This window comes from Typopeltis vanoorti, chromosome 14 (genome assembly GCF_054136105.1).
Source record: "Typopeltis vanoorti isolate ZY-2024b chromosome 14, IOZ_Tvanoo_1.0, whole genome shotgun sequence".
NCBI classification, from domain to species: Eukaryota; Metazoa; Arthropoda; class Arachnida; order Uropygi; family Thelyphonidae; genus Typopeltis; species Typopeltis vanoorti.
In genome coordinates this window covers 57,024,686-57,049,932 of record NC_143562.1, presented here as the reverse complement: position 1 = coordinate 57,049,932, position 25,247 = coordinate 57,024,686, and the positions used below count along the sequence as shown (strand labels likewise).

Here is a 25,247-nt window from a genome sequence, read left to right as displayed (position 1 = left end):
GAGAGGAGCACACTTTATGTGCTCTATTAATTAAAGATTTGATAATGCCAATTTTTTGAGAGGTGTGATGAGCAGACTTTTGATGAATGTATCTTCCAGTAAAAGTAGGTTTTTGATAGCCACTTGTAGACAAAGTACCAGAGGATGTCTGTGTAAGGAGGATGTCCAAGAATGGTAAACTACCAGACTTTCTTTTTCCATGGTGAACTGAATGTAATCAAAGTATCTGACTTATTAGTCAATTTTGATATTGTTTCCCTTTTTACCAATATTCCATTAGCTGACATGATCAACTTACTATATGATGATTACTCTCCGGATATTGCAAAGATTTTTGAATTCGTTATACTTCCAGGTTATTTCAGCTGAAAAAACATGATCTACAAACAAGTTGAAAGTACTGCCATGGGTAGCCCTTTGTCTCCACCTTTGACAAACTATTTTTTGAAACATCTAGAAGACACCTTGTTCTCATCCATTCATCCCCAACCCTCTCTTTGGTTTCATTATGTCAATGTTTTTGCTATTTGGCCACATGCTGAAGAGGAACTTACCATATTTCTACAACAGATAAATAGCCTTCACCCACGCATTCAGTTCACAATGGAAAAAGAAAAGTCTGGTAGTTTACCATTCTTGGACATCCTCTGGTACTTTGTCTACAAGTGTCTGTCGAAAACCTACTTTTACTGGAAGATACATTCATCAAAGTCTGCTCATCACACCTCTCAAAAAATTGGCATTATCAAATCTTTAATTAATAGAGCACATTAAGTGTGCTCCTCTTCATTAAACTTACAACAAGAACTTTTCACTGTAAAAAAGTTAATAGAATCTAATGATTACAACCCCAATCAAATCCAACAGATAATTGACTCCTATCTTCCAACACCTCAGGATTCTTCAACGGACCGCAGAGTTCCAATCCCTTACATTTCAGGCATCTCAGAACCTATAGGCAGAATTTTGAAGTACTATCATCTTATTCCCGCATATTTTCCTATCAACAAAATTTCTCACCTGTTGCCATCTACAAAAGACAAACTGTCACCTCTATCATTAGCTGGTGTTTACCAGATACCATGTGAATGCAATATATCTTATTATGGACAAACAGGCCGTTCAGTGGAAAAAAGAATGAAGGAACATCAATATTATATCAAATACATGAAACCACATAAGTCTGGTCTAGCACAACATAGCATTGACATTAATCATAATATTCAGTGGGATAAAGCTAGTCTTCTCGACAGATGTAGGTATAAATATGAATGCCTTTTTAAAGAAAGTTGCGAAACCCTGTTACATCAGCCAAATTTAAATTGAAATGACTCTCTCTCTCTCTCTCTCTCCCAAAAGTTTGGGAGACTCTTATTTTATGCAACCATCAATGAATTTATTATCCTTAAAGAATTATATAATAATTTAGTAATTAATCTTCTGGCATACGGTAACAATTTATTTGGTGATCCACCGATTGTTCTATACTTTGTATTCCATTCCTTTTATCTGTTTGTTCTACACTGAGGATGTACTGTTATTTAAAGTAAGAAATATTTGTACAATTATTTAATTAAAGTTATTACTGTAGTCTATACGTGTTCTATTAATTTACTATGCCACAGGTACCTCTAAGGATTAGCTGTCAGGATCGTATCTTCACTTTACAACAAATAGTTGAGCAATCATGGAAATATAATAAAGATCTATATTTAAGTTTTGTCCATCTGGAAAACATATACGACAATGTGCCAAGAGAGAAGCTATTCAATACGCTACAGTTATATGGTGTCAATGGGGCATTATATCAAGCAATGCTTAGTCTTTATTTGAGTTTTAAGTCAGCAGTTATAATTGAAGGAAGTACAGGAAGATAGTGTAATGTTAAATCTGGTGTGAGACAAAGATGTACATTATCCCCTGTTATTCATTATCTATATGGATCACATTATGAAGTAAAGTGGTATTAAACATGATATCAAAATTGATATGTTTAATATTTAATGACAATGTTATACTTCTAAATAAATCTGCTACAAGTCTGCAAGATTCCCTGACTAAATTGAATTACTGTTGTAATAGATATGGTATGACGGTCAGCAATAAAAAGACAAAGACAATGAAAATAGGCAGAATCGCTGAAAATGTCAACTGCGTTGTGAACGGAGAACTTATGGAACAAGTAGAACATTTCGGCTACTTAGGCATGATTTTTAGAGAAGATGGTAAATTAAATATGGAAATAGACAACAGAATCAACAAAGCTGGTATAGTAGGAAGTCAAATGAATAAATTCATATGGAATAAGAGAGAAATTAGTCAGAACACTAAATTAGCTGTATACAAGACTGTCTTCAAACCAGTTTTAACTTATGGATCTGAGAGCTGGGTCAGAAGTAAAACACTTGATCAAAGACTAGAGACTACAGATATGAGAGTCCTGAGAAGATTAGAGGCATGAACAGATGGCAACAATGGTAATATCATATTAAAAACAAGGATATTAGGAAAGAACTTGACATAGTCAGCATTCAGGAATGCATGAGCAGAGCTAATCTCAGGTGGTATAGTCACTTAAACAGAATGGGTGAGGAAAGATTAGCAAAACAAGTGTTCTCTGCCAGGTCAGCAGGAAAAAAACCCAGAGGAAGACCAAGATATAGGTGAATTGATACAGTACAAAGTGTCTTAGACAATAGAAATATAAGACCTGATAATATTGGAGTCTTGACACGTAACAGACTGATTTGGAAGAAAATTGTAGATAGGAAGTTAGTAATGATGTAAATTTTCATGTAGTACTATCGTATCCTGTACACCCTTTGAGGATAAATGGCAGGAATTTGATAATGATGACTTTATGCAAATGATGTTATGCTTCTGAATAAATGTAGTACAAGTCTACAAGATTCCTTAACTAAATTGATTAACTGTTGTAATAAATTTGGTATGAAAGTCAGCAATTAAAAGACAAAGACAATGGTAATAGGAAGAAACATCAAAAACATCAACGATATCCTGAATGGTGAACATATAGAAAGAGTAAATAGCAATTTAAGTATGGAAATAGACAGAATCAGCAAAGCTGGTATTTGAGGAAGTCACTGAATAAATTTATATGGAACAATAAAGAAATTAGTCAAAACACAATTAGCTTTATATAAGACTGTGTTCAATCAATTTTAACTTATAGATCTGAGAGCTAGGTTAGAAATAAACACTTGATTGAAGACCAGACACAGATATGAGGGTTCTCAGGAAGATTAGTGAACAGATGTCATCAATGGCAGTATCATATTAAAAATGAGGATATTACGAAAGAACTTGACATTAATTCGGGAATATGTTTGCAGAGCTAATCTCGGGGTGGTATGGTCACTGAAATAGAATTGACAAAGAACAGTTTTTCTTGATCTTTGGCAAGAAAAAGACCAAGATGTAGGTGGATTGATGCAGTAAAAAAGCCTTAGATTACACAAACATATAAGGTCTGTAGTTGATTTTTCTTGTTTCCCTCCCCATTATAATTTCATTTTTTATTGCTAAATGAATTGAAATGATTTTTTGCTATAATTAACCATATTAATAGCAAAAACTAAGTAAAATAAAATGATAGTATATATGCCAAAAAAAACAAAGTTCTGAGTACAATGTTAAGATGGTGAATGATGATTTCACTATATGCAATTAAGCATTCACCTTTTCACAACTACATTATATGTAATTGTTTTCCTATTTTTTAATTTGGTTTGCTTTATTTTATTTCTTATACAAAAACATACTTTTATAACGTAATGAGTGTGGTAAGAAAAGCAAAAGCAGATTATGAAAGGAAATTAGCCATGCAAGCTAAAGAGAATCCCAAACAGTTCTTCTTTCAATATGCTGTAAGTAAAAGAAAAACTGTACACGGCAGAATGATTTTAAGGAACAGCGATGGTAGGGAGGTCACTGAATCGGTCGATATATTGGAATTACTGAGTGAGCACTTTGCAAGAGTATATCATCCAGGTGATGACATTGAAAGCATGAAGGAACCATTAGTTTATACGGGAATTGTGGTGAATGAAGTGGAGGTGAATAGTCTGTTACAGAACCTTAATGTGAATACATTTGTGGGATTGGATGGTATACCAGCATGGGTCTTACGTGAAGCGGCTAAAGAATTGTCAGTGCCCTGCCCTTGACCATATTGTTTAATCTGAGTCTCGGGTCTGGTTTAGTCCCGAAGGGGTGGAAAGAGGGGAAAATAGTTCCACTGCATACCTACCGATCAGGAGTCGTTGTCAAGGTCTTGGAGAAAGTGGTCAATGGAAAAATGCAGGAATGGATTGAAAATGAGATACTGTATGGGAGACAGCATGGCTTTGTGAAGGGTAGATCATGCCTCAGTAACTTGCTCAGGTTTTATAACACAGTGATGGCTAAACTGGATAAGAGTAATGGGTTTACAGTGATACTGCTGGACCTGACTAAGGCCTTTGACAGGATACCACATGGAATTCTAATCTGTAAGCTGAGACAATAATGAATTAGTGCAATATATGGGAATGGATATAGGGTTGGTGAGATTGATAGGAGGGTGGTTGATGGAGAGATATCAGAGAGTAGTTTACTCAGGAGTAGAGTCCGAAATATGGCCTGTGACTAGTGGTGTGCCGCAGGGTTCTGTTCTTGGACCATTGCTGTTTAATTTGTTCATTAATGATATAGGGAAGGATCTGAGAGGAACGGTTTATTTGTTCGCTGATGATGCAAACTTGGGTAGGGCAATAGTGAATGCAGAAGATGTCAAAATTTTGCAGGATGATTTGGATTGATTGGAGTTCTGGGCTAAGGAGAATGGATGTCAATTTAATGAGGAAGCAAAATGTAAGGTTATGTATTTTGGGGTGAAAAGATTAGCAGCAGTATATCACATTGGTGGAACTGTACTCCAGGAGATTGATGAGGCCAGGGACTTGGGAATGTTGGTGGATAGGGAGTTTAAGTTTAGGGTGCACATTGCAAAAATGGCTAAATCAACTCATCAAATCACTTGAATGCTGAAGAATACTTTGACAAGCAAGTTATTGTTCCTCTGTATCGAGCTTTGATAAGACCTCATCTAGATTACTGTGCCCAGATGTGGTCACCTAGGTTTCTTCTTGATGGGGAGGAGGTTGAGAGGATCCAGAGGCAAGTGACCAAGATGATAGCAGGTCTATGGAATGAATCTTATGAGAACAGGTTGAAGAATTAGTTGATAGGTGGAAAAGGGATGATATGATTGAGACATTCAAATTGCTGAAGGGGTTCTATAAGATTAATTCAGAGGATATTTTTGAGGACAGGACTGGTGGTGGGAGGACTAGGGGACATCCATGGAAGCTGGGCAAGAGTGTGGTTAGTAAGGGTGTTAGAGCTAGTTTTTTTTACTTTTTAGAGTGGTGAATGAGTGGAATAAGCTGCCAGAGTCTATTGTGTGTGCTATGACAGTGAATTAGTTCAAGACAAAGTATGATAGATACTGTGTGAATATTGAATAGCTGTGATGGACATGATATTTAGGACCTCCCTCGATGAGTGACTCTTTGGAGTCGCCCGTAATAATAATGAATTATGCTTGCCAGATTGGTTCTGATGTTATATAGGTATTATCAGACCACTGTGGAGTTGCTCGTTGTGGGTGGTCCCTCCATACACACTGTGCGAAAGATAAAATACTATCTTACTGTCTTTGGTCCTATGGTATCAGTTACTGAATGGGGAAAATGTTAGCAATGCATGGGGAATCTTTTGAAAAGTGCTTAAATGAGGCAGTATCTGAATGTATTAGAAGAATAAATAGGTTGAGTGAAATTGATGTGCAACCTTATTAAGCAAGAGATCCACAAAAAAAAATGTGGAAAGAATATCATGAGAATAAGAGTGAGAGGAGTTATGAAATATTTAAAGCTCAGGCCAGAAAAGTAAAGAGTATTGTGCAGAAAGCTATATCAGAGAATGAAAAGAAATTGGCTATGGAAGCTAAAGGTAATCCGAAAGAATTTTATCATTATGCTGCAAGCAAAATAATGAATGTGAAAAAATAACTTTATTGAATGCAGATGGTACTCTGGTGTCAAAAGCTAATGTGATTTTTCAATTAATGAGTACTCGCTTTGCTAAGATATATCAACCAGGTGTAAGTAACATTGTGCACAGTGCTGCTGCTACATTGGATGAAGAGTTAGAGGTACATGAAAATGAGGTTGAAGAGATGTTGCATAACCATTTGTTAATAGGGACAAATGGAATATCATCTTTGCTAAAAGAATGTTCAGCAGAATTGGCTATGCCTTTTACATGTTTGTATATCTTGAGTCTCAGCTCAGGAATAGTACCGGAGGAATGCATGATAGTTCCATTGAAGATTTTAGAGAAATTGGTAAGAACTTGCATACAGAAATGGGTAGACAAACAAGCTACACTCTGCAAGGAACAGCATGGGTTCTAAAGGAAGGTCATGTTTGAGCAATTTGGATACACTATGATAATGTTGGATTTTTCTGACGCATTTGATAGGATACCACATGAAAGGCTGTTACATAAATTCGAGAATATGGGATTGGAATATAAACTCTAGACTTGGATCAGTGGATGGTTGACAGACAGATATCAAAAAGTGATATGTATAGTGGGTGTGAATCTGCCAGATTTAAGGAGACCAATTATGTACCTCAGGGCCTTTGTTGTTCAATCTATACATTAATGACATTAGGAAGGGTCTAACAGGAGATATGCAATTGTTTTCTGATGATGCAAAGATAAGCAGGGCAATCGGGCATGCTACTGATATCCAGCACTCACAAAATGATTTGAATAGGCTGGAAATTTTGGCAAACGAAAATGGCTGTCAGTTTAATGTTAGTAAGAAAGTTATGCAATTTGTAATGATAAGATTTCCAGCAGCATATTATATTAGTGCAGTTATGCTACAAGAAACTGATGAGGCTTGGGATCTTGACGTAATGGTGAATAGGAATGTGAAGTTGAAAGTTTATTTTTCACTTGGTAAGACTATAATAAATTTAGTTTAATCCTTTATCCAAGTGTGAGCAAACAAAGTCTGTGCCTGAAAGTATCTTCAGGACTGGCGTAAGGTGGTACAACACCGGGCAACTCATCGCAAAGGTGGAGCAAGCTAACATCACTCCTATCTCAGTATCTCCCATAATGCAAAACACATCTCCTTGCAGATATGTATAATGTTAATGCATTAAGGGAAGGGCCACTACCCTGACTAGTTTTGACCTTTATTGAGGTCTCTTCAGTGGGAGCCAGGCCCAAGTGGAGATACCAGGCAGAAGCATTAGCAAGGTCATATCTGCCTATAGGAGTTGTCAAATGGTGTGCTACCTTTTTTTATTAAATTACTCTGGATTTAGAGAAAGATGTTGAAAGTTTAATTTTCACTTGGTGCTTGATGCTTCTGCCTGGTATCTCCACTTGGGCCTGGCTCCCACTAAAGAGACCTCAGTAAAGGTCGAAACTAGTCTGGGTAGTGGCCCTTCCCTTAATGCATAACATTATACATATCTACACGGAGATGTGTTTTGCATTATGGGAGATACTGAGATAGGATTGATGTTAGCTTGCTCCACCTTTGCAACGAGTTGCCGGTGTTGTACCACCTTACCCCAGTCCTGAAGATACTTTCAGGTGCAAACTTTGTTTATTCACACTTGGATAAAGGATTAAACTAAATTTATTATGGAATGTGAAGTTCAAAGGTCACATAGCAGAAGTTGCAAATACAACTCAGAGGATAATTGCGATGTTGAAGTGAACCTTGACATGTAAGGATAAGGAAGTCATTTTGGTTCTTTATAAGGCAAAATGACTTGATAAGACCACCTGGATTATTGTGTGCAGATTTGGTCTCCTCAGTTCCAATGGGATAAAGAAGCTGTGGAAAGGCTGCAAAGAATCATTAAAAAGATTATATCCAGATTATAGGATTTAGATTGAGGATAGGTTATGAGCATGTGGATTGCAGACTCTGGTTAACAGGAGAAAGAGGAGTGATATGATATGAGGTCTATAAACTTTTGAATGGGTGTTTATAGAATATTGTCTGATGAAAAAATTTGAGAGAACATGTCGGGGCATCCATGGAAGTTAAGTTTGCAGTTAAGAAAGGGGTAAGAGCTAGGTTTTTCTTTCTCAGAGAAGTCAGTGAGTGGAATAGTTTGCCTTTAAGAGTAGTGATCCCATCTAGTGTAAATGAATTTAAGAGAAGGTATGACAGCTAGGTTAGATTATTTATAGCCTCCTTTGAGTCCTTGACTCCCTGGCGGTCTCAGATAGTAATAATAATTACATTACCACTCTCTGCATTGGCCATATCTCTAGCAATGTATTCCAATCATTCATAACTCTCCATGCTAAGAACTGCATCTTGCTCTCATACTACATCTAGGGATGACCACCTTCTCTTCTCTCATCTCCCACCACTCTATGAAAAACCTCCTCCCCCAAAAATATTTTATCTTTCACCTTCTTTCCAAAGAATTCACAGCCCATCCTTGAAAGCATGATTTTAAATTCACATACCTTTTTTTTTTTTATCCACAGTTCTTCCACATCTTTCTATCTTCACATTTCCATGCCCCCCCCCCCCACCTTCCTTTCTGTCATACTTCAGCAGTGGTATATAAATGTTTATCGCTATATGCCTGATGCTGCTCCAAAAGAAGACAACCAAGAACATGCTATAAAGGTATGCCCAAAATTATTCCTTCTTTATATTCTTCATGTATCAGTCTTTAAAATATCAATAATGCCCTAAAACATTGAGTAGAAAGCCAGTGACATTATAAAAGGGTACTCCTAAAGAAAAAGAGGCAAAATAGCCATAAAAATTAATAACTTATATTGCTGCAATACTTGCAAAATGAATGTTCATGTTTGATGCTATTCTAATACTAGGCCTTTCTAAGTTGAAAAAGCAAGCAATTTTGAACCTTACTTGAGTACTTGTGAATTAAAGAACTTATTATAAGGATGATATTCAATAAATGTTGAGCTTGTGAACAAAGTTAAATTTTCTCAATGTATAATTGTGTTTTTATTGACTTACAGCATTTTGAATTAGCTAGAAAATTGGTATTTTATTAATTCAGAAATACTAAAAAAAAAAAAAAAAAAAGTGGGTTAAAGCAATTTTCCAGTAATTATTGCACTTCAAAAGGATAAAGAAGCTGTGGAAAGGGTCCAAAGAAAAGATAGCCATAACAGCATCAAATGTTTCATTTGCTATCATTGTCATTATGATCCATTCCTGTATTTTTGTTATATGCCAACTATCTATAAAGGTTAAACACTGCTTATCCACTTCAAAACATGCTAAGTTTATCACACTTTTGGGTTCTGAAGTTCTGCCAAGACGAGTATTACTGACTTTTTACTTAATCCATTGCTAACAATACCATACAGCAAATTAGTTGACTCAGACACCATAGGTAGAATTGAAGAGATTTTGTTCCATATTAAAATGTTAGTAGATAATGACCACCTTTTAATCTTTATAAATTTTTTTACATCCATTATTATATGCTAATCTTTTGCAATGGGTTTTTCATCTTTCATGTGTGTGGGGTTGGTAAATAAAATTAAATTTCACTGATGAATATGCTTATGTTTGGAATGGCTAAATGTAAATTTTATATATATACTGCAGGCTATAAGGCGAGCCAAAAGCATTGGTTCTGGATTGATAAACAAAGGATTGAAAGCTGGATCAACAACATTTGTAGGAATTTATTCTCAGAACTCAGTAGAAGTAAGTTCATCTGGTATATTTTATACTTCCACAATTAATTATTTTTATAAGTAAATATGAATTAGATTTACAAAAAATTATGTAAAACTTGGGTAAATAAGAGCCATTAGAAAGTAAATTTTTGTTCCTTTGGTGTTATGTTTTTTTTAATTCTGTATAAGTTAACATAGACACAGTTAAAAAATATTAAATTTAATTAAGATAGATTAACTATAGATGTTTCAATTTGCATATCGCAGATTGAAATAGTTACACAGTAGGGTAAAAAAAAAACTGATAGGATCAGTTGAAATGTAATAGTTCCAAGTTATTCTACATTGGACAGAGCAGGCCAACCTGTTTCTATATGCCTTTCCGAACACCAATCCTGCATTTCCTCCAAGAAACAAAACAAATTGGGTCTAGCAGAATATGGGATTGCTAATATAGCCACAGAATCTTTTGGCATGATGCCAAATTACTACATGGATATCCCTATAAATATGAGCATTTCTTGAAACAAAGTTCCAAAGTACTTCAGCATTTTCCAAATCTCAACCTTGACAATGGATTCTCCATGCCACAAGTAAGAACTATAATGTTTAATTATCATCATCAAATTCCTGATATATACTCTCAAGAAGGTGTACAGGATATGATAGTACTACATGAAAAATTGACATCATTACTAACTTCCTATCTACAATTTTACTCCTAATTAGTCTGTGAAATGTCAAGACTCCGATATTATCAGGTCTTATATTTCTGTCTTCTAAGGCACTTTTTACTGTGTCAATCTACCTATATCTTGGTCTTCCTCTGGGTCTTTTTACTGCCAACCTGGCAGAGAACGCTTGTTTTACTAATCTTTCCGCACCCATTCTGTTTAAGTGACCATATCACCTGAGATTAGCTCTGCTAATGCATTCCTGAATGCTGACTATGTCAAGTTCTTTCCTCATATCCTCATTTTTAATATGATATTGCCATTGATGCCATCTGTTCATGCCTCTAATCTTCTCAGGACTCTCATATCTGTAGTCTCTAGTCTTTGATCAGGTGTTTTACTTCTAACCCAGCTCTCAGATCCATAAGTTAAAATTGGTTTAAACACTGTCTTGTATACAGCTAATTTAGTGTTTTGGCTAATTTCTCTCTTATTCCATATAAATTTATTCAATTGACTTCCTACCATACCAGCTTTTTTTATTTTATTTTATTTTGTTGTCTATTTCCATATTTAACTTACCATCTCCACTAAAAATCGTGCCTAAGTAGCTGAAATGTTTTACTTGTTCTATAAATTCTTCATTCACGATGCAGTTGATATTTTCATTGTCTTTGTCTTTTTAATGCTGACCTTCATACCATATCTATTACAACAGTTATTCAATTTAGTCAGAGAATCTTGCAGACTTATAGCAGATTTATTTAGAAGTATAACACCATCCACATAAAGAGCTGAGATTAACACCTCCAATTTTGATATCAGGTTTAATACCACCTTTCTTTCATAATGTGATCCATATAGATAATGAATAAGAGAGGGGATACTGTACATCTGTGTCTGACACCAGATTTAACATTAAACCATCTTCCTGTACTTCTTTCAATTCTAACTGCTGACTTACAACTCAAATAAAGACTAAGTATTGCTTGATATAATGCCCAAAGTTCTGAAGTATTTCCGTACTTCCCAAATCTCCGCCTTGACAATGGATTCTCCATGCCAGAAGTAAGAACTATACTGTTTAATTATATACATTTTTATTACACATACACATATGCTTCAATTTTTATTTATTTTTTTTTTATGACATCCATGTGCACACGCACAATTCAGCTGAGCCTAATAATATCAATTTTTTTTTATCTGGCTGTCTTGCAATTACATATAAGGATAGATCCCATTCTCCATGTACCTGCATTGTTATTTAATTTTTTTTTATTTTTAAAAGTATTACACTGATGGTAATCCATGATAAGTGAAACAAAATATCTGTAGTTAATCTGTTTTAAATATTTTTCAACTTTGTCTGTGTTAGACACAGAATGAATAATGCACAGTTATTTCATGTTTTTAGTAGTATTATCTTTATTGAGTCTTGGTAAGATCCCCATCTTGACTACTGGGCACCAGGGTTTCTTGGTCATGAGGAGGCGGAGAAAATCCAGAGGCAAGTAACCAAGATGGTAGCAGGTCTATGGAATGAACCTTTTAAGAACAGGTTGAAGATTTGTGTGTTATAGAAACTGGTGTTACAGGGGCAATCCATGGAAACTAAGTAAGAGTGTAGTTAGACAAATGTGGGATAGTTCTTGACATGGTGTTTAGGGCCTCCCTCGATGAGTTTAAGGACTCCTTGGAGTTTCCTGTAATAATTATTATTATTTATTTCCTGTGTCTTACATCTAGGTTTGTTATCATCCAGTAATTGAATTTTTTTTACCCCTTAGAATAGTTAGGTTCTACATAGATTTTTGTATTTACAGTACAAACTGGTTTGAAAATGCATGTGCATTATGATGCTTCATTGCCTTAAGTGCTCTAGGCAATAATTCTGACCAATCTCTTTATTTCTTACATAACTAACCATCCAAATTTACTGTCTATTCAGAAGGCTTTAGGTAGGGTTTCTTCTTGGGAATTCCAAAAAAAAATTTGATTTCTAGGAATAGTGAAATATTTCTTGAAAATTCAAATTTTTTGAAAAATTATTTCATCCATCTGAAAATCTCCATTAAATCCAATATTATTTCAAAGCCGAATACAGAAACTATAAAAGTTTCATGCCAAATATAGTTTCTGTATTCGGCTTTGAAATAATGTTTGATTTAATGGAGATTTTCAGATGGATCAAACATTATTTCAAAGCCGAATACAGAAACTATAAAAGCTTCGGCACAGTAAAAAAACTTTGAAACTTTTATAGTTTCTAACTATATTTGGCATGAAACTTTTATAGTTTCTGTATTCGGCTTTGAAATAATGTTGGATTTAATATCCACTTAATTTATATAATTTTGCATTGCCGAAGTGAAGCCTTTTGGCTTTTTATTTTAGTAAATACTTTAATGAATAGGTTACGTACCGACCGAGAGTTCACTTACAGAAAATGCATCTCTCCCACGCTTAGTTCCTTAGTACTGAGAGTTTTTGCTGTCTTAGGTTTCTGCCTAGTCTCTGACTGAAACCAGTGAGTTTGAAACAGCCATCAGGCTAGTGGAATCTTATCAAACAAACAATAGGAGATGAACATATGGATGCTTACTAGCGATTGTGCTTCCTGTCAGTTTGACTGGGACAACTTGTATGGCAGCAAGTGTATCTCCGTAAGCTCTCTGGTCAAATTTCGCCAAAACTTTTATAGTTTCTAACTATATTAGGCTTTGAAATAATGTTGGATTTAATATCCACTTAATTTATATAATTTTGCATCGCCAAAGTGCTCTTTATTTTAGTAAATACTCCAGTAAAAATTTATTTTGCGAAAGAAATAATAGTGAAAAGTAAGTTGCAAATCATTTTATACTGAAAAACAGTGGAATATGTTTAGAAAGTATGACTCAGATTTTTAAGGATTTTAAAACCAGTAATAATTCTTTCAGAGGAATTAGTTATTTATGGGAGGATATTCAAATATTGCTTAAAATATATTAAATTGTTTAAAACCATAAAACATGCTGTTGAAGTACTAAGCAATCATGATATGTCTACTTACAAGAGATGGAATTTTGGGTAAGATTTCTGTTAATTTGGAAAAACAAAATTCTTTTCTGAGTAACAAGGTTTGAAATGGAAAAAATTGCAGCAACATTTTAAACAAAGATGGTCTTAGCATCAATATTAAATATCTGAATAAGCCATATTGCTTAAATGAGGCTAATGATGAATTTTTCATTTGGCAAATAAAAATGAAATTGTGATCTGTGAAATTGATAATGTAACAAATTTTCAAAAAAAAAAAAAAAAATGCATTTCAATGGAAGAATTTGAAACAGGAAAAACAGTACGAATGAAGAATTGCCAGCCTTGGTTGGCCAAGTGGTTAGCATATATCTGCTCTCCAGCCAAAAGGCTGCAGGTTCGAATTACACAAGTAATCCTGCCATGTTTGATTGTCTGTGAAAATACTAGTGGTGGTGCATTAGATGGCATTGGTGTAGATGAAAATGGTAGTTGTGCTTCATTGTAGTTGGTGGATTGAGTGGTGGAGATGAGGAGTTGTGGAGTAGGTGCTCTCCCTCAGAGTGTTTGGACTCCTTAGAGGTGTCATGTAATAACAATAATAAAAAAAAAAAAAGAAATGAAAAATTATGAAGTTTTTATCTGTAAAATTACTCTATATACTGTGTGTGTGCGTGCGCATGCTAACTCGCATAATAGTTGGGAGACCATCTCCTCATGCATGAGAACGCATCTAGTCTACAAATTCATTCTAATGTGAGCAATCCGTTAATAACGTAGAACTTTGATGTACCCAAGTAATGTTTTTTAATCTATCTTTTCCATATATTATGCCCAATGAAGTCTTCTAGAAAGAAGAAACTAGTAGTGCCTTTGGAAAGAAATTATTTTATATTTTAACATTCAGCTATATAGTCATGTATTTTTTTTTTCTTGTTTAGTCATCAAACTGAGGTATTATTTTTTAATATCTAATATTAATTTTTTTTCATAAATACTAAAATGTACAGTTTATTATCATAGTATCTTATGATTATAATAAACAGAAATTCTTATTTTATGAGAAATTGCAAATATTAAATCAATAAAGTAAAATTTTCCAGAATTCTTGAACTGCCATTTCCTGTTACTGATTCTCAAGGATTAAAAAATGTCAATTTATAAACCTTAGCTGTAAGTTCTAGTACCACAATTCGCATGAATATCTTTAGATGGCAGATGAATTTTATTGCTTGGTGTGAGATTCCTTGTTGGAGAGACCTTGAAGTGTTCAGGAAAAGTTCTTTGTTTGGTTTCTAGAGTAGTTTGATTATTTAAGTCTACACTTAGTACTAATAATATAGTTTTACAGCTTTTTATGATTGAGATTCACACAAAATCATCCTTTTCAGCTTGCTGTAAGTTGAAAATTTGAGTTTAAGCTTCAGTACTTGCCATTTCCACCAGCAATCCATCCATTCATCACACATAATGATAAAAACTAGATCTCGCACCCTTGCTGACTACATTCTTACTGAAACTATGGCTTTGTTCTCCTCTCCCTTCAACCTGTCATGAATTTAACAATTTTCCCTGTATCTGTTCTGTAAAACCCTTTAAAGCTGTTATGTCCCCTCATCTAGTCATCAAACTCTGAAGTATGTATTTCCTTAATTTCTCTGTACATTTTACTGACCTGATATTCTCTTGGTTATCCATCTCTGAACCACCACCACCAGTCTTCTCATCCCTGTACAAGTATGAATATATAAGCATAATAGCTGATGAATTCCATATTTCTGGTAGGGTTGAAATTCCTTATTCTGTGTAGTTTTCTTCAGTGTCAATTATTATTATTACCCATAGAGTCAAAGACTCATCTGGGAGGCCCTTTCTGTAAAACCCCTTAAAGCTGTTATGTCCCCTCATCTAGTTCATTATATCAATTTAATCATTTTAACAATGTAATCCTTAAACTTTTAGCTTTGCCTAGCCTTCTCAACTAGTTAATACTTCTGGCAAATTCCTATCAGTATGATGCCAATCTTCAATATCCTCAGTCCAAAAAAGAGTAAGTTATCTTATTAATTATATGAAGAGCCTACAAATATCCCTTAACTTAAACTTATTTAAGTTAAGGGATATTACATCCCATATTGTTTCATAGCCGAATAAGAAACTCAGTTTCATGCCGAATATAGTAACTATATAAAGTTCAGCGAGTCCAAGCATAAGCAAATACCTGGATAGTGTTACAACTGACCCTAAAGGGAGTGCAACACTGAGGCAACTCATGGTAAGGGTGGAGCATGTGAGTAGGTCTACCTACTCACTGATGAGACCTCAATAAAGGTTGAAACCGGTCTGGGTAGTGACCTTCTCTCACTCATAATGTAGAACAGTGATACAGTTCCTAGGAGCTGGGTTTCACGTTATGGGGAAATATCAAGAATAGTGATCGGAGCTTGCTCCACCCTTAACATGAGTTGCCTCAGTGTTGCACTCCCTTTAGGGTCAGTTGTAACACTATCCAGGTATTTGCTTACGCTTGGACTCGCCGAACTTTATATATTTACTATATTCAGCATGAAACTCTTTGAGTTTCTTATTCGGCTATGAAACAATATGGGATGTAATATTCCTTAACTTAAGTAAGTTATCTTGATTTCAGTAGTAATTAAAAATTATTTTCTCTTGATTAGAAATGAAACTAGACTGATATAAATCTTTATTCTTTAAGAGAAATTGCTTTACATCCTTTTTATTCTGTCCCCAACCCAAGCTTTTATTTAATCTTAAGTATATGAGAATTTCACTGTTTGTCGCATTTAATTTTTTTTTTTTTCCTAGTGTGTATTAGCTGAACATGCATGTTATTGTCATTCCATGGTTATTGTTCCATTATATGATACATTGGGACCTCATGCTTGCACCTTTATCATCAATGAAGGTAATTCTTTAGCAATTTTTTAAATTAAGAACTTATTTAAATACCAGAAAATTAATGATGTGAATAATGTTCTGTCCAGTTCCATAAATTATTGAATTATTTATGAAGTGTTTTTTACTTAACAATATTTATCGAATGTTAATTCTTTTAAATGAACTTTATGGGTGTATTTGTATAATTTGCAATTTGCTCATTATATAAAAGTTTTATTTAATGATAAAAAGACCCTTCAGGCTAAAATGAGCTTAAAGAACTGTTTTAAAGTGAATTTTGTCCTGTTAGTGATTCTACTATTCAAAATAATTTTGTATTAGTCAGCTCTCACTATAGTAAATGTATAGGGATCATAGAAATACTTTAGTGGATAGTTTGCTGCACAGTTGTCATAAAGATCAAGCTATTCTTTTGAATAACTTTTTTTAGCTTTTGGCATGTTTATTTTGTAAGCCATAATTATATCCATTGCATTTTTGCATTTGCAACATAAGAAGGGAAACAATTGTAGTAAAAATGTGAAATGCCTTTTGAGACCGATGTGACATATACTGAAAATTTTTGAACAGGTTAAGACATGAAATAACTTTCATTAAAGCTAATCAGATAAGTGTATCCACTAAACACTACTTTACCCCCCAAATAGTTATTAACCCTGCACCAATCATAAATCTATCCTCCATCAAGTACTACTTGCATATCTGGGGAGGTACCCATAAGAGCTCCTTAAAAATACTTGATGCAGTACAGGAGAGAGCAATCTGACTGATTAACAACTCATTCTTTATCAACTCACTCCAACCACTCACATAGGCAGTGTAGTATCTACTGTATGCATCTTCTGTAATATTTCCATGGTAAATGTTTATCAGGACCATCATCAGCAATCCAAGCCAACTCTTGCAGTAGGTCCTCTGAATTTCAAATCTCTATCCACCATCACCTCCAGATCCCTAGTCTTATCAATTTTCTGTAAACTAGTACCATCAATATGATACGAAGTGTGTAATCTTTACATCCCAAAGTGCTTCACCCTATTTGATGCTGAATCTCTGCAGACTAGTTCTATAGGCAAATGACAATGAGTGGTAATTTAATGTTGCCAGATGTGGAGTGGCACATTTTTGACAGAGGACATTGCAGGCAACGTGTTATTATTGTGAATTTGCTACAAGTGGTCATTGAAAAGAAACCTTGGGAATGATGGTATACCAAGAATTGAAGTTTAAGAACTGCATAACTAAGGTGGTTAAATCATATGTTATTACTGCAGTGTTGAAAGGAGCACTTATTGTCACCTGGGTTCCAGTGAGATGGAGAGAGAAAGATACAGCAGAGGGTGATTGTTTTGTGATATCCTGCCTAATGAATTGTGCATGAATACAGATTAGATATTAATTCTACAAGAATTAAGATTAGATATGTGGTAATCAAAATTTTCAATAAAAAATGAACGAGAGGATATAAGATTGAAAGGCAAAGGTCAATAAGGAGAATCTTAGATACAAATGAGATTTTGCAGGTAGTGGTGATAATGGTGGGGAGGAAAAGATGTAATTGAAAAGAATGAAGTTTAGGTTCTTATAGTATGTGGAATAGGCTGTCATTAAGCATGGTGAATCTTCAATGAATGTGTTTAAGGAGAGACATGATAGTTATATAGGCAATGAGTGACATGAAGGAGGCTATCCAGCATTAAGTACTTAAACCTCCTGAAGGAGTCCACATAATATATTAATAAAAATAGAGCATTTTACATGCAAAAGTTTCCAAAAATTTCCTTTTGAAACTTATGATTTGGATGCCATTTGGTCAGTATGGGAATGGGATGGCCTGGAATGTATGTGGGTATAGTTGGGTCTGAAGATATATAGGATAAGTGGTGATAAAGGCAACTGGTAATAGTTAGGTGTGGGAAAATCACAACCAACAAGTGATATGGGTGGGACTGGTTATAGACCTAAAAGGAAATTGCTCTGTTTATTTACAAATGCCAGGAGCATCAGAAATAAAGGAAATTCTTATGTTGAAATAGTTTTGCTGATAGTTCATTTGCTCAAAATTATTGGAATAAGTGAAACATAGCTGGATAAAGATATCTTAATAGAACGGAATGTTTTCCGTGAGAATGGAAAGGACAAGGGGGGGGATGCTGTTGATGATAGCAGGTGAACTATGTCTGCACAAAGGGGAGATGCGAGATGTAAATGGTGGCAATGGTTTTGAGTTGGTATGGTGTAAAGTGGAGGCTGACAGAAAGAGATATTTAGTTGGATATTGCTATAGGCCAGGGAATGTGGAGGGCAGTGATGGAAAAATGTATAAGCAACTTTGGTTACTGAACGATGGAAGGGTGATTACTATGTATGATTTTAATTATGACGTATAGAGCAATCATTTGGAAATAAATTAATTTTTGAGAGAACTTTCTTAGTATGTAAAGGAGGGCACATGAGGATTGATAGGTTTAGATCTGATCATTTCATCAGAGGATGTGATTGTGAACAGGATTTTCTACATTCCTCCAGTTGGTGAGTGATTGTGAAGTGATCACCTGGGTTGTGGCTAGCCACATGAAGACTTCTGTGAGGAAAGGATATGTGGAATTACAAGGCTGGTGATTATGAAAAGCTTAGGGGATAGCTTGAAGCTATAGCATGGAATGAGGTATTAAGCAGGAAACAGATAAATGCTGCATGGGAACCGACCAGATGGTATTTAACAGCATCGGTGTGCAAATGTATTCTGAAAATTAGAAAACTGAATAAAGTAGTTGTCAAATGGATGAATAAAGGGATTAAGAATGAAATTTAGAAGAGGATACTGAGGAGGCAGCACAAGATGAATAAAAATGGCAATCAGTTGCGTGAGGAGTGTAAAGAGCAGACCAGGAAGGTGATTCAGTTGATAAGAACAAAACTACAGTATGAGCAGAAATTACCAAATCAGGCAAAGAAAAACCCTAGAATTTTTTGGATATGTTGCAAGTAGAAAGAAGAATAATTATGGTAATATGTTAATGGATAAAAATGGTAGAATGATAACTGCTGCAGAAGACATTGAGGTATTCAGTAAACAATTTAAAGGGTGTTTCATCCTCATCAAGATGAAATCATGAAAAACTCAAGTGTAGAGGACATAAGAGAGAATGGCTTAATTGTGAGTGAGTAGGAGGTATAAGAGGAAATAAGCTTGATGTCTATAAGACCATAGGATTTGATGACATCACCAAGTCTTAAGAGAATGTTCCAGGTAATTGGCAGTAGCATTGACATGCCTGTTTAATGAGTCTTACAACAGCACAGCTTTCAAGAGTGGAAAGAAGGTAAATTTGTTCTGCTGCATAAAGGTGGTGATAAGGCTGTGGCTGCAAATTATAGGCCAATCTGTGATACTAGGTTATTCTAGATCTCCAGAGTTGTGGTTAAGGTACTGAAGAGATTGGTGAGAACTAGGATACAGAAATGGGTTGTAACAGCAGTATTCTCTGTACTTTCAGCATGGGTTTGTTAAAGGGAAAAATCCTGTTTTACTAACTTATATACTATAATAAGGTGACAGATGTCTTGGACAAGGGAGATACATATACAGTGGTATACTTAGATTTTTGCAAAAACTTTTGATAGATTGATAGACTGCCACACAACTGTTAAACTGAAACAGATGGGATTGGATAACAGACAAGTGAGTTGGGTTGATGACTGGCTGGTTGATGTCTGATAGTTATCGGAAAGTTGTATATGGGAGTGCAGTATCCCGAAAGAGGAAAGCCACTAACGGTGTACCGCAGTGGTCATTATTGGGGCTAGCCTATTGTTTATTTTGTATATTAATGATATTGGGATGAGTTTAATTGATATGCAACTGTTTTTGGATGATGCAAAATTGGGAAGAGCAATGCAAAATCAAGCAGGCGTTAAGGTCTTACAGGAGGACTTGAATAGATTGTATGAATGGGTAGGTAAGTGGAACTATCAGTTCAATGTTGCAAAATGTAAAGTTTGAAATTTGGTAAGCAACGATGGAGTGCAAAGTATATACTTGATGGGGAAACTAAAGGAGGTCACAGATGAGAGATCTATCTGGGAGTGGTGGACAAGGACCTGAAATTCAGGAACCATATTGCACAAGTTGCGAAGCCATCACATTAGATTATGGCAATGATGCAGAGGACCTTGACATGAAGAAATAGAGGTTATGATTCCATTGTATAAGGCCTTGATGAGGCCTCGTGGATTATTGTGCAGAGATTTGGTTACCAGGTTAACATGGAAGAAATTTTTTATAGAATGGGAGAGGTGGATAGAACAAGAGGTCATCTCTGGAAACTGTATAAGAAGAGGTCTGAGCAGAGGATGAGAAGGTACTTTGAACAGAGAGTGGTTGGTGAGTGGAATGCATTGCCTGAGTGTATTGTGTCTTAAGCTGATTCAATGTAGACATTGAATCAGCTTAAGGCAGAGTTAGATGAGCTTTGTGTGATAGTGCATACCTCCCATGATGAGTTACTCCATGGAAGTCAGATGTTAATAATAATGCAAACTGATGAGTAAGAAATACACATCAAAATGTACTTGAGGAAATGTAATTGGTTTTTGATCCATAAATTAGAAAGACCTAAAATAATTTCATTAGGATGAGTTAACAGTCTCTGGTTTTTCATTCTACAAAAGCAGCTCGAGAATTAGCTGACATAAGTACTATATCAGAGCCTTTGTTTCAGCTAGACTTCCAACTATCTTCATCTAGAACAATGAATACTGATAGCAAAAGAAAGATTTGTACTTTTATGAGCTCTTGATCCCCTTTCAAAATGCTTCTCAAAATTTAACACAAAGTTTTAAATTTTGTTAAATGTATTGTACTTTACATTCAGTCATATTTTTTTCCCTATTGATGAAATAATGGGGGTACATTATGTGTGTAATGTAATATTCATTTATTACTGCTGCATTGGCATCTCCATGTAGTCTTGAAGATGCTCATTCTATGAGGCTCACATTCATAAGGCAATTATTCCACTCATTGATCACTGTGAAAAATACATAAGCATGGAAAACTTTTCAGTGCATCAACCCTTTAGTAACTTACAGCTTTTATCATATTCCCTTTTTTTTTTTTTTTCTCCTGTTAACCAGCTTCTGCAATGACCCACAAACCCTGAGTCTGTTCTTATAAAGAATATTTTGCAGAACACTTGCCATCTTGACCATTCCTTTAAATGATCTTCAACCACTTCTTCATCCCCAAGAAACCTGCTGATCAGATCTGTGTGTGCAGTGATCCAGAGATATTGTCTTATTAAGAGGAATAACTTCTTTATCTCTGATTACCAGCATGTTTCTTCAGTAACAAAGTAATTTCCTATGAGTTACTTTTGTGATATGTCCTCAACTTCACTTATCACTTACATTTCTAAATATCCAAAAATACACTAGTTGAGAGTATGATTTGCTGATCTATTTTGGAATCCTTAATGAAAAGCATTACTATATATATACTGTATAAAGCAAATATATATATATATATATATATATGGAGTTTTTAAGGGTCAAAGCTATATAACTGAGAGGAGACCACCACATAGCCTTTAAAGGAATGTGGAGAACCGACCAGGGCTTCTGACCTAATGTCCAATCCTCACCTTCTCGTGGTGTACCCTGTTAGGTATCTACCTGGATACTGAATGAACAAGGATGGGCCTGGCAATTTGGGACTTAGCCAACCAAATTGTATTCTTATTGGCTTAAACCACAATATTAAATGATGGTACAACACGATAGAATTTCATGCTGGCTGGAGCGTTGCCTGGTTAAACAAGGTCCCCATTGTTTTCGCCAGGGAACCAGGGCGAACAGTGAAAAGTCAGCTACTGGAACAAATCCTAAAACACACCCCAACTCAATATCACCAGAATTGAAGATCGGTACTATCAACACAAGAAGCCTGAATGGCAAAGAAATGGAGCTAGCTGAGGAATTAGATAAGTACCAGATCGACAAAATAGGGGTGACTGAAACAAAGACAAAAACTGGTGAGATCTTTCTGAGCAATAAATACAAAATGTTATATTCAGGCAAAGACAATCAAGGAAAAGAAGGAGTAATCATAGTATTCAACACTAAATACGAGGCTAATCTTCTTGAATGGCAGTCAGTCTCAAGAAGAGTAATGTGGGCAAATATGAGAATGGGGAACTTATTTGTGCCTATGGTCCCACAGAAGGTTCTATTAAAGTAGAAGTGAGGAATTTTTTGTGGCTTTAGAGAAAGCAACTGACACAATGAAAAATGAAAAGTTGGTCCTTGTTGGGGATCTAAATAGCAGAGTAGAAAATGATTGTCAGACATACAAAAATATTTTGGGAAAATTTGGAGAAAAGCAAATAATAATGGCAAATACTTGTTGGATTTCTACTCAGGACATGGACTGGTTATTACTAACATTTTCCAACATAAAAATGTGCACAAATTCACATGGAGAGAAGAGGCAAGGAATAAGAAAAGTCTCATTGACTATATTATTGTTGATAGTGATGTTTTCTCTCTGGTGTAGGACACTAGGGTGTACAGAGGATTTGAAATTGGAAGTGATCACTATTTGGTATTAAGCAGGATAAAATTGAATTTCATATTGCAAAGAAAAACATCTAAGAAAGTTTTAAATGAATAAAAGTTGAGCAGCTCTTAGATGTGAACTGTAGACTAAAATATACAAACATTATTCAAGAAAAAATGAAAGAGTTTGAGAACAGGAATCAAACCTTGGAGATTCAGTGGCAAGCTCTGAAGAAAACATTGATTTGATTCTGCCAGAGAGGCATGTGATGAGATTGTCTGCAAGGATAGAAAAATCAGAACTCCCTGGTGGACACAGGAAGTTAAAGAGGCAGTGAAGGAAAAGAAGAAAGCATATTAAAAGTTCCTGGCAAATAAGTCAGCTTGTGCTCTTAGAGAATATAGAGACAAATGTAAGAAAGTGAAACACTGTGTAAAACTAGCTAAACAAAAGTCATGGGAAGACTTTGGTAAGAACATAGAAAATAAATATCAAGAAGGGGGCAAGATATTCTGGATGTTGTTGAAGCTCAGAAATGGAGGAAAGAGTGCTGTAAAAGGAATAGAGATGAAAAAGATGATATGAAAACTGGAGAAAAGGATATCCTTGAAGTATGGAGTAATTACTTCAAAACATTGCTAAATGAAACTAGCAGTGATAACAGCAGTGATTAAAAAAAAAAAAAAAAAACATTGACCAGGCATGCAATCAGGAATACATATCCATGCTTGAAGTAGAAAAAGCCATCAAAAGTCTGAAATGTGGAAAGGCAGCTGTTGTAGATGATATCCGACCAGAAATGCTCAAGTATGGAGGTATAAAAGTTTTATAGTGGCTACACTGCATAGTTCAGAGGGCCTGGACAGAAGGACGAATTCCAGATGATTGGAGTAGAGCTCTCATAGTACCCATATATAAAAAGGGAAATAAAACTGATTGTGAGAATTACAGAGGTATTTCCCTACTAAGTGTTCCTGGCAAGATCTATGCAAGTAAACTTGAGAAACGGTTGAGAAGAATTGTGGAAGAAAAGCTTAGTGAAGAACAAGCTGGATTCAGGCCAAACAGAGGCTATCAGGATCAGATTTTCACTTTACGACAAATAGTCGAGAAAGCATGGAAATATAACAAAGATCTGTATTTAAGTTTTGTCGATTTGGAAAAGGCATATGATAAGGTGACAAGAGAGAAGCTATTCAATACACTGCAGTTATATGGTGTCAATGGGACATTATATCAAGCAATACTTAGTCTTTGAGTTGTAAGTCAGCAGTTAGAATTGAAAGAAGTACAGGGAGATGGTTTAATGTTAAATCTGGTGTCAGACAAGGATGTACACTATCACCTCTGTTATTCATTATTTATATGGATTACATTATGAAGGAAAGTGATGTTAAACCTGATATCAAAATTGGAGATGTTAATGTCAGCTCCTTGCTTTATGCAGATGATGTTATACTTCTAAATAAATCCACTACAAGTCTGCAACATTCCCTGACTAAATTGAATAACTATTGTGATAGATATGGTATGAAGGTCAGCAATAACAAGATAAAGATAATGAAAATGGGCAGAAGCATTGAAAATATCAGCTGCATTGTGAATGGAGAACCTGTAAAACATTTCAGCTACATCATCAAATTCCTGCCATGTACCCTCAAGGGGTGTACAGGATATGATAGTACTACATGAAAAAAATTACATCATTATTAATTTCCTATCTACAATTTTCCTCCAAATCAGTCTGTTACTTGTCAAGACTCCAACATTATCAGATCTTATATTTCTATCGTCTAAAGCACTTTGTACCGTATCAATCCACCTATATCTTGGTCTTCCTCTGGGTTGTTTTGCTGCCAACCTGGAAGAGAACACTTGTTTTGCTAATCTTTCCTCTCCCATTCTATTTAAGTGACCATACCACCTGAGATTAGCTCTGCTAACGCATTCCTGGATGCTGACAATGTCAAGTTCTTTTCTAATATCCTCATTTTTAATATGATATTGCCATTGATGCCATCTGTTCACGCCTATAATCTTTCTCGGGACTCTCATATCTGTGGTCTCTAGTCTTTGGTCAAGTGTTTTACTTCTGACCCAGCTCTCAGATCCATAAGTTAAGACTGGTTTGAACACTGTCTTGTATACAGCTAATTTACTGTTCCGACTAATTTCTCTCTTATTCCATATGAATTTATTCAATTGACTTCCCACCATACCAGCTTTGCTGATTCTGTTGCCTATTTCTATGTTTAATTTACCATCTTCAGTAAAAATCGTGCCTAAATAGCTGA

General features: G+C 35.0%; 1 protein-coding gene across 5 annotated transcripts in view; it reads left to right on the top strand.

The window, feature by feature from the left end:
- The window catches only part of LOC150099504 (long-chain-fatty-acid--CoA ligase 1-like), a 360,710-nt gene that overhangs the window by 194,482 nt on the left and 140,981 nt on the right, over positions 1 to 25,247 (top strand). For all 5 annotated transcript variants that reach the window (XM_090403665.1, XM_090403662.1, XM_090403664.1 and 2 more), the window contains 2 exons: positions 9,704 to 9,805; positions 16,302 to 16,401. In XM_090403665.1, coding sequence (XP_090259791.1) covers positions 9,704 to 9,805; positions 16,302 to 16,401 — 202 coding nt within the window. The remainder of the gene's footprint in view (positions 1 to 9,703; positions 9,806 to 16,301; positions 16,402 to 25,247) is intronic.